The sequence below is a fragment of the Pteropus medius genome, unplaced genomic scaffold (assembly GCF_902729225.1).
Source record: "Pteropus medius unplaced genomic scaffold, Ma_sr-lr_union100, whole genome shotgun sequence".
NCBI lineage: Eukaryota > Metazoa > Chordata > Mammalia > Chiroptera > Pteropodidae > Pteropus > Pteropus medius.
This window is the reverse complement of record NW_024354502.1, coordinates 11,739,072-11,756,193: the sequence shown is the minus strand read 5'-3', so window position 1 is coordinate 11,756,193 and position 17,122 is coordinate 11,739,072. Positions and strand designations below refer to the sequence as shown.

The 17,122-nt window shown below is 33.1% G+C and overlaps 1 protein-coding gene across 1 annotated transcript in view; it reads right to left on the bottom strand.

Moving 5' to 3' along the window:
• CSMD3 (CUB and Sushi multiple domains 3) overlaps positions 1 to 17,122 on the bottom strand; it is a 1,005,898-nt gene that overhangs the window by 586,372 nt on the left and 402,404 nt on the right. Inside the window, exon 10 of the mRNA XM_039853604.1 lies at positions 422 to 546. Within this exon, the coding sequence (XP_039709538.1) occupies positions 422 to 546 (125 nt within the window). The remainder of the gene's footprint in view (positions 1 to 421; positions 547 to 17,122) is intronic.

The following is a 17,122-nucleotide window of genomic DNA, read 5'->3' as shown; positions in this document are numbered from 1 at the left end:
TAACTATATATCCACTGCCACCCACATCATTACTACTTGATACATAAGCAATTAAAATGGCAAGTCATAGAAATGGAGGTAGTATTATGGTTTAAAAAACATCCCTATCATCCATATCAATGCTTATGCAGGGTAATTTGTGATTTTAAAAAAGGCCCACAAAATTACCAGTGCCTTGTATTACATATTTTATGTTCCGATTTGTTGCTATGTGATTATTAGATTGGGAACTCCTTGGGAACATAACACAGTTCACATACTACAGATTTTCAATAAACATTGTTAAATATATGAACTCAATGTTTCCTTAAAGACTGCATTACTCCTCAAAGATTTCACTAAAATTTATACTCAATAGAACAAAGTTCAGACCATTAAAATGTGTTAAGAGAGCATTTTTATTCTAAGGGCTTTTCTTTACCTTTACATACAGGTCTGTGATCACTCCAAGCAGCAAAGACTTCCGCTATCCGTTGACAGGTGATGCTCTTAGCGCCCTGTAGGACATAATCTTCATCACAAGAAAACTGCACAGTTGATCCAAGGCTAAAATTGAACAAAGGATTAAAAAACAGGATTAGAAGCATGTAACATAATGATTAGGCTCCACTTCTACTGGCAATATCCAATAGGTAAAAAATGTTCCATAGTGACAAAAGTATCTTTCTACTGAAAAATCAAAATATGAAAAAATGACTCGTACGAAGGTATAATAAAAGTCATAAACATATTAATCTACTGTAAATCAATAACATGCAGATATTGGTAGAGACTGTACAAAGCTGTCATCAAGTTTAATTGTCTTGTTATTAGTTATAGAAGTCAAGGTTAAATAATTGACTAAGTGACCCATCCTAAGTAGGTGGTAAATGTGAAGCAAAAAGTGGAACTTCTGTCCTGATCCCAGCGCCTGTGTTCATACCACATTATAGTACTTCTCTAGTACTATAAGCATATTTATTTGGACAAGTATTTGCACATTCACATCTGTGTGTGTGTGTGTGTGCGTGTGTGTGTGTGCGCGCGCGCATGCGCACGCATGTGTGTGTCTGTGTGTTTAGGGCTGCAAATTGAACTGATTGTTTTTCCATATGAAATTCACCCATCCTTTATTATTTAACCTATTGTAGTTTAGATTTTGCTTTCCTTTCCACTGAAAGTGAAGGTACTAAAATGATGGTTTTTCAAAACCTTAATTGCTAAGGGTTAATGTTTGTTTGTTTTTTTTAAATGAAAAAATGGCCATGTGATTCCTTTCCAAAAATTCTTAAACAGCAACTCACCAGCAAAAATCTATATATAAAGTCCAATTTCCTTAACATAGCATAAAAGCCTTTCAGCAGTAAGTCCAGGCCAACTTTCACACCTCATCTCTAGCCCAGAGCCACACACAATGAGCACTTCCAGCAGCTGACAGTTTCTGGTACACACCATGCTAGTTTCTGTCTGCAGGGCATTCCCAACCCTTCTGGCCTACAGGGTCTTACCTGCACCCTCTCACCCAGCCTATGCCTGAACAGCTCCTGCTCAGTTCCCTGAGTTTGTCATGCAAGATGACAAGATCACATTCTAAGAAAATATCTCTAGAACAATGTGGAAGACAATTTAAAAGAGAGATAAATAGAGAAACGCAGGCCAGTAAGAAAATAACTCAAAACCTTTAGGCCAAGAGTTGGCAAACTATGTCTACTGCCTGTTTTTACACAGCCCAGGAGTTAAAAATGGTCTTTATACTTTTAAAAATTTGAAAAAAATAAAAAAGAATATATTCTGAAATGTTAAAATTATATTAAATTCAAATTTTAATGTCCATAAATAAAATTCTGTTGGAACATAGTCACACTCTTTCATTTACATATTATCTATGGCTATATTCATGCTACAATGTCAGAGTTGAATAGTTGTGATGGAGACTCTTTGGCCTAAAAAATATAAAATATTTACTATCTAACCCTTTAAAGAAAAAGCTGACCAATCTCTGGTCTAGGCTAAAGATGACAAAAGACCGAAGTAAGGGGTGGCATGGAAAAGAACAGAAAGATAGTGTATCGTGAAAAACAGGCATTAGAATCTATTCTCTCATAGTGTCATTTTCCTTTTTTCTCTCACTCTCTTTTTAAAACAATGGTTTTATTTTAAATATAAAACAAATCCAGGAAAGTGTACAAAACAAAATGCCCAGCTCATTAAATAATCATGAATTAAACACTCATATAACAAGAAACAGATGGTCTCTAGCATCTTCTTGGACTTGCTAATGACTCCAAGTTTTTAGACTACCCCGTAGCCTGAGCAGCCTTACAAATGTAAGTCATGGTTAATTCTCTACCATTTCTTACTTCTCCATCTCGGTAAATGGAAACTCAGTTCTTCTAGTTAAAGTCCAAAAACCATGGAGTCATTCTTGACTCATCTTTTTCTTTTACGTTTCACATCTACCCCATCCAGCAAATCCTGTCAGCAACACTTTCAAAATCAAGAATCTGTTTCTCACCCCCTGCAGTGTCTCCACCCTGATCTGAGCCACCTTAATTGCTCCTCTATGTTATTGCCAGTAGTCCTTTTTGCTATGTGTTGTTTCCTGTTTCTGTTTTTGACTCCTTGCAATCTATCCTTAAATAGCTTCAATGCCAATCTTTTTTAGAAGATAGCTCAAATTATACCATTCCTCTGCATCAAATCTTCTAATGTTTCCCCATTTCACTGAGAGTAAAATGATCGATGTGATCTTCCCATCTTAATTTCCAGAACTCCTTTTATTCCACTTTCTGTCTAAATCTCTGTGTTTTAACCACACTGGCTTCCTTGCTCTGGTGTGAAAATACTAATAATGCACTCGCCTCAGGGTCTTTACATTTGCCCTTATATCAGTCTGGAAAACGCTTCTCAAGAAATCTGTATCTGTCACATCCTCATTTCTGGTTTCTCTTTGCATGTCATCTCACTCATATGGCCCTCCTTGACCAGTCTCTATAGAACAGCTACTTTTATTCTATATTCTTCTTCCTTGTTATTTCCTATACACAATCTGATACATTGTGCATTTAATGTCTTATTGTGTCTCTCATCCTACTAGAAAACTCCAGGCACTTATCAATTTTATTTTCCAATTTGTCAAATATATCCTAGTAGATAGTTGTTAAATACATTACACACACACGCACACACACAGATATTTTTATATGTTTTTCTTATGAGAGTGAATAAATGCTACATGTATCTTTAATAATGTAAATTTATTGTCTAAAATGGCCTAATCCAGAGATACCTTATCCCTGTAATTGGACAAAATTATTCTTGGGTAAAATACTTTCTCAAGGCTAGTTAAATGACTTATAATCCACATGTACTCGCATCCCACCACCTCACAGATTTGCCATGTTCCAGAAACAGTAAAGAAAGTAATGTGATTAAAGCACAGCAAAAGAAGACAGAAGTATGAAATTAAGGAAGCAATTAGAGATTGGGGTAGATAAATTGTAAATCTGTAGGCCATGGTAAGGATTTTAACCCTTACTCTGAGGGAACTGGGCAGTTATAGTAGGATTTCAAGCCAAAAGAATGACATTATGTTACTTTATATTTTAAAGTGATAATATTCACTACTGGGTGAAGAATGAACTTTAAGGTGGCAAAAGTAGAATCAGGAAGTTTGGATAGCAATCTATTACAACAATCCTAGCTCTCAAGCGGATGATATGATAGTGACTTATACTAAGGAGGTAGTAGGAACTAATGATAGGAAAATTTTATTATATATTACTATTATTTTATATAGAAGTGCTTAGTATGGGGCCTGGTCCACATAAGAAATTTGAATTACTATTTGCTCACTAACTTAATAAATTAATAATTCTGTCAAGGTCACTCTATTTTTCACAAATCATTATAATATTCTTGTTTAACCAGGCTCTCCTTGCTTAAATAAAGTGCATGTTTCTTTTGATTATAGCAAACTAATTCACTTATCCTAAAGACAACTGGTAATAATAAACAACTAAGCGTATTGCTACTATACCAAAGACTGCCAACAATGAAATGGGCTGATGGTCTTTGCATCAAATACCCTGCAATCCACCTCCCCAAAAGATTAACAATCTCAACAATGTTTCTTCCGTTTAGAACATTGAGAGAAGTAGTTCTGAGCTGTATTTAACAGTTTAAGCTGCAGAGTCAGAGAGATCTTTCAAACCCTAACTCTTCCCTTTCCCAGCTTTATGGCTTTGAGAAAATAAAAATCTTTCCAAGCTTCAGTCCTCACCTGTTGTGATCATATAATGAAGTATAATTTATAAAGTCACAGTGCCTAACACACATTGGACACTAAATTATTTCCCTTAAACATGGAAATAATTGTGAAAGTCATTAATTTCTTACCCATTATTAAAAGAAAGAATCTTTATTTGGCATCTTGCAAGTACCACCATCTAGAATCACAGCTACAGTTTAACATAATATAGACCAGAAATACGAAAGTTCAAAATAGCCCATAGAAGACAGAAGTCAATGAAATAACCAGTCTTTTCAGTAGAATCCAGGCTCAATAATATGCAGGAAATGGTTATCTTGAACAAACGCACCGTGTTTTACTTTATGAACTGATTTAATATTTGAATCAAACTTAAAGAAAACTTACAACTAAGTTTGTTAAAAATATGTATTTCTAGGACCATATTCAGTTATACTGTAGTGACGATAAATGAAGACGAGCTGTATCCAATGTAATTTCTCTGTCACCACTGAAGAGACATCTGCTCTGCTCAATCTGATAGAACATTCTGCAATAAATGACTGAATACATTTTTAACTTGAAAGTATAAAATCATCAAGCATATGATATGCAATAATATATTTTGGAAATAAGTGTTGATCTTCACTATGACTTTACTGGCCTATGTTTAGGTGATAACCATCTTTTTAAAAATTATACTTATTACTGCGAAACACACTATAACATCAAAGTGTCAGTGAAAGAAGACATTAATTTTTGAAAATATAAAAAAAGTCTTCCTATTTTAACAAAAGACAGCTAATTTTATTTACATAAGTTAATAAAATATAAATAAGGGATAGAAAAAACAAACAATGGCGGTTGGGTCAGAGAAGAGGACAATGCAATATACAGATGATGTAATGTTGAATGGACACTTAAACCTAAATAATTTTATTAGCCAATGTCACCCCAATAAGATTTAAATAAATAAATAAATAAATAAATAAATATTTAAAAAGGAAGAGAAGAAAACTGTGACACATTGTAACATGGATAAGACTTAAAGACGCTATGCTAAGTGAAACAAGCCCGTCACAAACAGGGAAATATTATGTGATTACATTTACATGAGGTGTCCAAAATGGTCAAATATATAGGAACAGAAAGTAAGTGGTGGCTGCCAGAGTAAGGGAAATGAGGAGTTGTTTAATAAACATAGAGTTTAAAGGGTAGAGAGAAAAAAAGAAATAAGGAGCAAGGAATCTTGAGAGTATTACACCAAGAGTGAATTCGTATTTAAGCATTTTTTTTCCAGTTTTTCAGTTGATTTAAAGGTCTAGACAATATCCTGGCAGATGTAGAAATTCCTCACTAAAGCAGATGTATATTTTTCAAAATTATCATTGTGCAAGTAGAAATTTTCCAGGCACGAAGGATGACCTAAAAATTAAAGCATCTGCAAGTCATTTCTGAAGTAAAAAGAAAAATCAAAATACTAAACATGCAGAAAATAACTATCATCAAAATGACCTGAAAATACCAGTTTAATATCTTTGAAAATCAAATGTTTCTCTAAGTGTATGTAAATTTGTAATTTAAAAAAAAATTTAATTGCACAACAGAAAATCTGAGAATTTTTACCAAAATGAGATTTGGAGCAGGAATCTTTCACAATATGATTTTTTTCTCTTTTAAAATTACACAAATGATTTATGATTATAAAAAATTTTGACATGAAGATTAGCAAAAAAAAAAAGTGAAAATTACTTTAAGCTATACACTGTTAACATGTTTTTAACATAATTCCAGAAATTCAGTTCTTTTCTTATGCATATTCATATTCATATTCATATTCTCTTCCGTCCTTCCAGTATAAATAGAGCAATTGTCTCTCCTTATAGAGGGGCTATTTCTCCACCAAGTATTGGATTTGTATGCCTCTCCTTCTCATTAACTATGCCATTAATTATCCTTACTCTCATGAATATTCAACCTGTCATTTTACGTTGGAGGCCAAAATGATGGTATTAACCCACTTATTAGAAAGTTGCAGAAATTACACATTCATATAACTTATTCTAAGAGGATAATAAATTAGCTTATTTTCAAAATACATTGTTGCTGGTTATATATTATATGGATAAGTTTTTCAGATACTCTAGATTTCAAAACATACCTTTTCAAAACAAAACTTTTTTTCAAGAGGATAAAAGAACATCATAGTCTTTTTATACTTATTGCTCATTTCATTGTCATAAATTAATGTCACTCCTTTCCAAAGATAGTATCAGCAGAGCAAGTCTATGCCAAATGCAAGGAAAAGCCAATTCAGCATTCACACACCTTCATATTTTAGTCTAATCTACTGCCTTCTTTGCACTGTTGATTATGATCTGTTTGAATACTGTTCCTGGGCATCTTGGTTTATGAAATGTTTAAAGTACCTCAATCAGTACTGAAACCAACTACTACACTCCATTCTCCCCAAACTTGGTGTTTTGAGTACAATTTAAACCATGCCTAGAAGGTGATGTTGCTACCTGTCCCCACCTCTCCAATAGATCATTTTACTTCAGTTTAAATTCCATCACTAGGAGTAAATCCTCCTTCTTATAGTTTTATTTCATACATTTATATATTTCTCAGAAACAACAAAATGGGTGGAGGAATGCAGCTATTCCAAATGAAGTAATATCCTGGGAAAAGTAACACATTCCAAAGGAATGGATTATTCAGAAAGAAACACAAAAACACTAGGTGAGCACATTAATGTGGATTTTTGTATAGAAAACAGCCCATTAATTAATTAAATAGCTAACTAAGCTAAAGCAAAAGCCATTAAAGACAGTTATAATTCTATACTTTCAGGAAAAAATGGACAGTGATTATTACTGCGGAGCCCTTTTCTTTAACTTCCAAAATGAACTGTGGTTAACACTTCGGATTCCTCGAAAATCCTTGCTTATTATACCTGATAAGATTTCAATATTTTAAAATTTAGTACAGTTATGAAAAAAGGAAAAAAATTTTTACTTTCATCTTGATATTTGTTTTCTCTGGAGTCTATGAGATGTATCCTTGCCACTCTGTGCTATTTTTTGTTGTTTTGTTTATACCTTATATTCAACATTTGCTAGATCAAATTTTATGTCTTTATTGAGCATGACTCTTTTATAGATATTCAATCCTGGATAAGTATAGTGTTTTTATATTACAAGTGAAGTACTACACAAATCCATAACTGTGTTATAAAGTAAGAGAAAGGCACACAGTAGGATAACAATAGTCTTTGATGGAAAAAAAAAAAAAGGAATAAATTAGTAAGTTGTGCTTTGAAGGTATGTAATAAAAAAGGTTAGGAAGTAACATGATTTTCTGAAAAATCACAATATACACACACTTAGAGTGACAAATTAAAATTTATTTTAAAATCTAAACAAAAACTTTTATCCTGTGATGTAAATGTTTACGTGAGGTAAGGAGTTAAAATTATTTGAGAAAAACAAACTTTTAAAATAGTATCAGTTGAAAAGCTATAATATGTTTGGCATTGCTTTTATTGTTATAACCATTGAAAAGAGAGCAGCTAATGGAATTAGGAATTAGAATCTGCTTATATAATCCCTGCAAATCAAAATGTAAAATCAAATTAGTGAGAAAACTAAAGTCTGAAAAGTTTTAAGCCCATGGTGTTGGGTGGGTAAGCTTCTTAATGGCCACCACCACATGATGTTTTCAAAATCACATGTGGGCACATTCCCAAAATACGCCTTGCGCAGGCACAGTCACAAAATAAATCAAGGTTAGCATCATGTTCTTGCACCCACTGCTATTCTACTCCTCTTGCCTGCACACCTGCACTCATATTAGCTATGAAAGAAGAAATACAATGAAGATAGCCCTATTTGTCTCTAATTTTTTAAAGTTTTGGTTATTTTAAAACTTCGATATTTTAATGTTGATAACAAATTAACTGTAAAAAAGGCCCCAAATGACTGTGACCCTGTGTTTAACAACAGCTGTCGCAGAGGAATTGAAGTGGAGGTTTAAAGAGTTAAAGTCAAATCTACTTCAGAGTAGAAAAACATTCCAGAGGCATAGATGAACTGAACCTTGTGATATACAATGTTATAAATTATCCAAGGTGATCAGTTTGTTAAATAAATCTCACAATAATTTTTTAAAAGAATATTAAGAATATTTGAATAGGGCATTCTAGTTTAAAAAGAACTTACTTATATAACATCCCATTGATGTACTCCTGTATCAGTTACCAATGTTGTTTCTTCTTTCACCAAAGGAATAAAAACATGCAAGAGTAAACCACGAGGCACTTTGTGGGTGATATGTAAAGAGCAAAGATTAATACGCAAAACAACTACCTCACTATTTGTGACTTGCTCAATGTTTTATAGATTGGAAGGACAACTCAGATTGAACACTGACTACCACATTTGATATCTGTATCTTCAATCCTATATGGATATGCTGACAATTAATAATAAGTTATTGCATATGTTAGTAAAGCAAATTTGGCATTTAAAGTTGCTACTGTTATATTAAGCCTATAACATACAATGAACCCAATTTTTCACATTCAGTTTATCAGCATTACAGTCCACTAAGAAAAGTTTCAAGTACATTAGATTATACATAGGCGCATTCTAGCTATAACATTTTATCAAGCCACTTTTTATTAAAGTAAATCTGCTAAAACAAATATACCTCAAATATTTCATCATTTTTTATGTTCTTTTGCCTATTTAATGAATAAAGAGGGTCTAACTTTGAAGTTAGGTGTGTTTAACTTTTAAATGATTCTCATTTAGCATAAATAACTGCTATAAGGCAGTTCCTCTAATATGTATGTTATATAAATTGCATAATCCTAATTAAAATAAATTTGCAATTAATGTCTCTTCTTGCAGGAAAAATACCTTTTCTGTAAAAACAAAAAGGTAAAAAATTAAAAAAAAAAAAACTTTCAGCAAATGTAATGCAAGCTTTGGTATCAGCTTTCTGATATACAAAACAGGAGTTAGAGAGTATAGAGTGACATGGAAATTACCAGATAACTTTTGAGGTTTATTTCACAGCTATAATATTCAGAAAGACCATAAGAATAGATACTGTAATAATGTACAAACAGCTATATAAAATATTATCAAGTGGTGTACGACTTAAAGAATAGCTCTGCAATTCTGAATTAGGTTATGGATTCTCTTAACTTTAAAAGAAAAATAAGTCCCAAGCATTCTACAGGGATGTGATATGCAGTGAACAGTTCGATTTTTATTAATTTCAGCTAGGTATTACATTGTAACTGTTAGGGAAGACGTGGTCCTGTATCTACCATCTTTCTACTATCTCTCCATCAATTTCTAAGTCAGTTGGAAACCATAATGCACAAAACTAGAGAAACACAAACAGAGTGGATCATACGGTGATTCTCATAAATCAGAGAAAAGTTCTACATAATGATTTCTACGCAAATAGAAATGAGTGAGCAGAGTGCTACCTTAATGTTATTAATTATATTTGAGAAAATAAATGATAAAATTACATTATTTTATATATTTTTGAAGAATTCAAAATTCTGTCATGGTCAACTTGGTTCTCAGTATGTCAGCATTAGTGGGTTCCAAGAATATAAATGTTATACTAGTGAGGAGTTGGTTAAAGGCGGTTTTGCCCTCGGAGTAGAAAGTTTAGAGCTAAAGGAAATCTAAAAGACAACCCCACAGACAGCAGACAGGCACACAGACGTGCAAGAAAGGGCAATGCAGAGACCTGTTATGAATCACTGAGATACAAGCTGAAGACTGTAAACTCTTAGAGATAAGGATAATATCTTATTCATCCTTTCATCTATACTCAGGGTCTAGCCCAGTGTTTGCTAGATAAGTACACAGGAGATATTTGCTGAGTACATGAGTAAAAGAAAAGCCTAGGATAAGGCATGATAGTTTAGATGCGGAACCTGGAGAGATTTGCTGACATTCTGCGGTGTACTTACAAATACCATATATATTGTTTATCTGGACTCAGACAACAGATGGAGAAATAGCTGGTTCATGCAACAGGTCTTACTAAAATACAAAATAAAAGTGCCATCATTCGTTTTTACTGATTTTTTTTTCTGCCTTTCCTTACAGGCTAAAATTGCAGTTCTCAAACTGTGCTGGGCACATCAGGTTGCTGCAGTGAACACACAGAGGCTGTAATGTACTTCAAATTTTTGAAGAAAACACAGACATCTATCATTCATTGTACAATCCACTAGCTTGAGATAATTTACAGTTTCAACATTAGATATACTTCTTTGAATAGCATCGTATCTTTGTGAGGCTGCATTTTCAGCAGCTGCTGTGATAAAAAGCAAGTACCACACCTTTCACTGTGGAATAGAAAATAAGATTGGTGACACCCAATCTGATTCCCAGGTTTGAGAACTGTGGTGCACGACAGTGCTAAATTGTTAAGAACATATAACCATAAGACAAAACTACTTAATAAATACAAGTGTTAAGTATTTCTTTGGGTCTGCAAAGTCATGGGAAAAAAAAAAAAAAAGACAAACTCTAAGGGCACTGTGATCCAAAACAACTGGGAACTTTTTGTGCTAAAACACTATACTCCATATTATGGCTCTATTTCTTTTTGTACAGCAGTGTACAACGTGAGGCTGGGGCCATCCACACAGCAATCCTGAGGGGGCGGGGTTACTTATTCAGACATACTGACCATACATCATATGTCTGAAGGTGAAGATCAACAAACTTAATTTTTATACTGAATTTTTTAGATGATCTCAATAAAGGAAGAGGCTTGAGAATCAACAACTTAGGGTTAGCTCAGGGCCAAGTAGGTCTAGCAATAAAGCAAGCACCTGGTCTGAATATATTTTAGAAACAATAGCTATTATTAGGTATCATGTGAAAAGCTCTACAGAGGTTACATATTGCTTTCTGGATAAAGTGTAAAAATCTTTGGGATGTAAAATAAGCATCACTCATGGTCTGGCCGCTTCCAACCTTTTCATTTTATCTTCCACAAGCTACACTCATCTCCATCATGGCAACCTACCTGACCCCCTACCACACATGTACCAATCCATCCTTACAGATTCCTACCTAGTCACCCTCTCACTGGTAGTTTTTTTGTTTTGTTTTGTTTTGTTTTCACTTTTTTAAAGTGTAAAATTTGCTGGGGTTTAGTGTATTCACAAATTAACACAAAATCACCACTATCTAATTTCAGAATATTTTTATCACCTCAAAATTAACTCTCCCATACCCATTAGCAGTCACTCTCCATTACCACCAGAGGAGGCCAGCCCTCCGGGATACAGCAGGGCACCCAGTGCATCCGCTGCACGTGGCTTCGGTCTCTGTCTTACAAATCTGTATCTCTTGCCTTGATCTCTTTCTCTAACCACCCGAATGTTTCACAGAAAGATCAGAAATTTGTGCCAAACTAAACTCACCTTTACCTTGAGAACCATTCCTCTTCCTTTATTTCTAATTTTAGTGCCTAGTACCACCATCTATTTAGTCATCCAAAACATAAATTCTATACTTATAAACATTTATTCATGAATCTATTAATTCAATATACAGTCATTGAGTGCTTATGTAAGAGTAACAACCTCAAATATCTTATAATCGAGGTCAAAATTTCAAAATTTCATTGCAAATAGGTAAGCATATGCTTGATTAAAACTATTTATATTCTAAAAGGATGTTTTTCATAAGTAACATGCATGCTTAACAAAACAGAGAGCTTGCTAGCCATGGTTATTGCAATCTTTGATATATGTTAGGTAGCATGCAAAGAGGATGCAGAAGATCCAATATTGAAAAAAGTATATGAGACTCTCTTCTCAAGGTGTTTATGGGTATATACAGGGAGACAAATAGAAAAAAAATGTGCTAAAATATTTTAAGTGTGGACACTGCTATGAAAGAATAAAGGTAGACACCTAATAAAGACTAGTCGGAGGTGAAACTTGAGCTTAAAACTGGAGGTTGAGCAAAGAATGAAAACAAATAAATGAAGAATAAGAAGAAAGACATTCTAGGTAAGAAATACAGCATAAAAATTCCCATGAGTTACAAACATGATAGATTCTGGGAACCACAAGAGTAGAATACAGCAAGTCTATTTGGTCTGTGTGTATACGCACAGATGTGTATATAGAAGTTGAAAGTGGGAGTGGGAGAGATGAGAGATACAGGAATGGTGACATATGAGATTTAGAACAAAGTTGAGACTAAATCATAAAAAGCCTTTTTATGCTGTCTACATCTGGCAGACTCTATCTGAAACCTTTTAACAATTATCCCTTACTCCTTAAATAGAATCCTGACTTATTCGGGATATGAGTAGATGTTCTTGATCTCTGTGCCATCTCTAGAGAAGACTCACATTAGTTTAAAACAGTTATGTTGATCTCATTCCATTAGGCTAGTGATTATTTAAAGGTGCATATATCAACCATTTCTGCCTAATGAAATGAAAGTTGGCTAGAACTTTTCTTCCTGAACAAAAATATCAAATCTCAAAAAGAGAAAACTCTTTGCTATTAGTCTTTCTTCCTTCTTTAAAAGACTGATATCTGGAGCAAGAGTAATAGTAGCCACCTTGCCATCGTGAGACAATTGGCACAAGATTCACAACTAATATACTAAGAATTATGAAGAAAAAAAAGATTTAAAAAGATGGAAACAGGCTCAGGCTTTATTGTCATTGCCGAGTAGAGGAATATATTACAGAAAGTATTTCTTCTGGACGCCTTGTTATTTAAAGAAAATAAAGATTTATTTATAAAATTTCTTTTGAGCATTCCCTTACTTGGAATAATTTATCTAAAGGAATTCTTATGCCTATCTTATGATAAACCACTTTGCCTTTCTCTTTTTGTTTTGTTTAAAATTACACAGCATTTGTGAAGTAAATTGTAAATCACTGTGCTATTAAGTCAATTGAAAATGTATCCCAATACCTTGTCTACTTGGCAATTTCCTCAAAGGGCTTTATCTGCTACCCCACTTTGTACTCTACATTCAGCAATACAAACTAGCACTGAATGTGCTGTGTGGTTTACAAAGCTCTGTGTCGGTACACATGCCTCACCCTTATCCTAAAATGTTCTAATTGCACATATAAAGTTTTATCTGTTGTTTTTTTTTTTTTCCATACAATTGAAAATTCCTCCTCATCTTTGTGTCTATAGCAATTGGCATAATGCCTGGCACATTATAGGCATTCGGTAAATGTTCATTAAATTAAATGACTCTTGCAATGTCTATAGACCTAGTTCAGTTTTATAGTCCACCTTCTCTTTCTATATTTGCCTAAGTACTTTGGAAAAAGGAATGTAGGAAATGGATATACAGTAGAAAAAAACTACTTGAAACTTTTATCTACTATGAGATCTCTATATTCTAAAATACGTATTGATAAAAGCCTTTCCTGTATACTATTGAAGAGTTGTTGAACTCATTATGTTAGCTACAATTATCTCAGTCTCCAAGGGTAGGCAAAAAAAATGTTTTTCTTTTTTAAATCACACATTATAAGCATGGGAAAAAATAGATAAGCAAGACAGGACAGGTCCTGTTCTCATTAAGCTTATATTTTAGTGGGAGAGACAAACTCTATCAGTGAGGGTCTAAGTGGAGAGCAGAAATCAAATTAAGCCTTTCCAAAGGAGGAAATTTAATACAAGATATTGGTTACAGTTAGGCAGTGAAAGAGCTGAGACACTTAGACAGTGTAGTACTCAGAGATTAGTGTAACTGGAACACAGGAGATAAATTTACTTATTTTAAAAAAAACGTGACAATCTCATTGAGCCTACCATGTCCAGGAGCTACAGCCACCCACTGCAGAGAAAGGAAGTAAGCCCTGGATTCTCCCTGCTTTAATCTTTCAGTTTCCTGCTAGTATCTGTGAATGGTCAAAGTTAGCAAGAAGCCTAGAAAACCCAATCTGCAAGCTCATCCCCTAACTACTCCCCTAACGATAGCAGAGTAGAGAAAATAAAAAAAAATTGATTTGAGAGGAATCAGACCGAGGATCAGCACAAAGATATCAAACAAATGAATAAACAAATAGAATAGTATCAGATGACAAGTACTATGTAGAAATGACATCAGAGAGAGAGAATGAGAACTGGAAGCAGAAATGGCTCTTTGGAAAGGTTACATTTAATCTGATATCTTAATAACAATAAGACAGTTACTGATATAGAGATCTGCCAGAAAGGGCCTCAGGTGGGAATAAGCTAGACATGTTTCAAAAACAGAAAAGAGGCCAGGATATCTGGATCAGAGTGGGAGATAGGGAGAAGGATCCAAAATGAGCTCAGTGAGAAAGAAACAGAACAAGTTCTGGAAGAAACAGAATAGGTTCTGTAAAGATTCTTTTTAAGACTATAGGTTTTATTCGAAGTTCAAGGGGGAAGTCATTGGTGGAGTTTAAGCAGAGAAGTCATATGATGTAATCTGTCGTCAAAAGATCACTCTGACTGCTGTATGGTGTTGTATGCATCATAGAAGACAATGGTAGTGGAGAGATCATTTAGGGCTGTATTAATGGTTCAAGGGAGAGATAGATGATAGTGGCTTGAATTAGGAAGGTTTTAATTGAAATGGAGAATGCTGGATATATTTCTGTATCTTTGGAAATAGAATCAAGAGAACTTTCTAATAATTTTGATATGGAGGAGTGCAATTAAGAGTGGTTAATTCTACAAAGAGCTTTTTATAAGGAAAACACTAATTTAAACTACAACACCTGTAAATCCTCTCCTTCTGTTTCTATATTTGGTTTATCAGTGATTTGTTAGGTTTTTTTATTTTTACTCATACCCCAAATCTCTTATGTTATCTATCTCCTTTAAACTAAAAACACTGTCATTACTTAAACATCTCTTATTGTTTTATTTCCTATTTTTTTCTCTTATCACTACGACCCAACTCATATTACATAACTAAAGTTATATCACTTCTTCTACTTTGTTCCATTCACATGGTATTTCCATCTTAATAAGGGTATTTTCTTTAATGAAAATAACATATACTTAATAAAGCTGAGTGTTTTTCTATGGAAAGTTAGAGAATACTAAATCTGAGTAACTGTTTAAATGTAGCATGAGAAAATTTGACAGATCTGACATATGAATTCGTTTTCCTTATTATTGCCAGTCACACTAAAAGAGACCCTTAATATTTATTGTTATTATAACTTATTTTTTCAAAAAATTGTTATTTAATAATGTATGGCATAAAACAAAATAAATAATCTCATTTTTTTTTCAGATTTGGAATTACTCTTAGTATAAGCAAAGTATCCCCACATTACACAAGTGGAAACATTTGCTTTATCTATAGTTTTATTCATCAAAAACCATTTCTTAAATGCAACAGTTTAACATAATTCTGAACAAATATATTTTAAACTTTATTACACTGAAAGTTTCCATAATTTGAATTATTTGTAGCCTCAAACTGTTCCTTAAATCACCTTTGCTTATTATTTTTATCATAACATTTCAATAACAACTTGTTTTTCCCCTCCAGTAATGAAGAGACCATGAATATAAAGTAGTCAAGTGTATATAAAGTGCTAATCTCCTCAGAAAATATGGAGAGTACTAAGTTTTATTTTGCATGTTATTTTGTAGACTGCCTATGTTGCTTATTTTCACAAGTCACATTTCTTAAACATCCTATCACCTTAGATAACATAATTAGAATAATTTTCAAAAACTAATTCCCACTATTTCTTCAATATAGTTATGCAACTTAAAAGTTATTTATTTATTTATTTATTTAAAATAAGGGCTAGTTTTAATATGGCACTATTGTCTTGAACAGTCTAGGATTCAAGCAACAACAGAACATTTATGCTTTCATTACTCTTTGTTTTCAGGTAAAGTAATACATCTTTTAAAGAACCTTCTCAGGTCAGAAATAGCTTTCTATATGGATAATAACAGTCAGATAAGTATTAATTGCACTGGTTAAAATATAACAGAAGAGAAAGGTTGTAGTGCAGGTTTACTTAAATTCAACTCAGGAAGCTTTTCTTAAGCATCTAAAGTGTTTCTGGCTTATCGATTGAAAAATAAAATGATGCCATCTGCCTTCAAGAAATAGAATATTTTTCTGCATCTATTGATATGATCATGTGATTTTTATCCTTTGTTTATGTGGTGTATCATATGTGTATGTTGTATATTTGTGTATGTTGAACCATCCTTGCACCCCTAGAATGAACCCCACTTGATTGTGATGTATAATCTTTTAAATGTGTTGCATTTGATTTGCTAGTATTTTGTTTAGGATTTTTGCATCTATTGGTCTGTAGTTTTCATTTTTTGTGTTATCCTTACCAGGTTTTGGCATCAGGGTCTCCTAAATGAGTTAGGAATTATTGTCTCTTCTCCATTTCTTTGGAAAAAATAATTCATTTTGCAATTGCAACAAAAATAATAAAGTACCTAGGAATAAACTTAAAAAAAACATATGAAAACTACAAGACATTATTAAAAAAAATTGAGACACACAGAAATGGAAAGATACCCCATGTTCATGAATTGAAAGAATCAACATAGTTAACAGGGTCATATTATCCAGAGCAATACAGAGATTTAATGCAATTCCCATCAAAACCCCAATGGCATTTTTTTAACTAATTTCCCATTTGACCCAAGAATACTAGCTGGCAATGCTTACAGCTGCAGCATAACTTGTAAATTACAGTCCTAACCTTACCCCCAAAGTTTGTCACAAGATTTCTCGCTTTTATTGTTATTTTCGCATCACTCTAGTATACTGATAGTCTTTGAAAATAAATGACAACATTCTATTTAAAACGTTCGTTTTTAGTAGGGGTATTTGC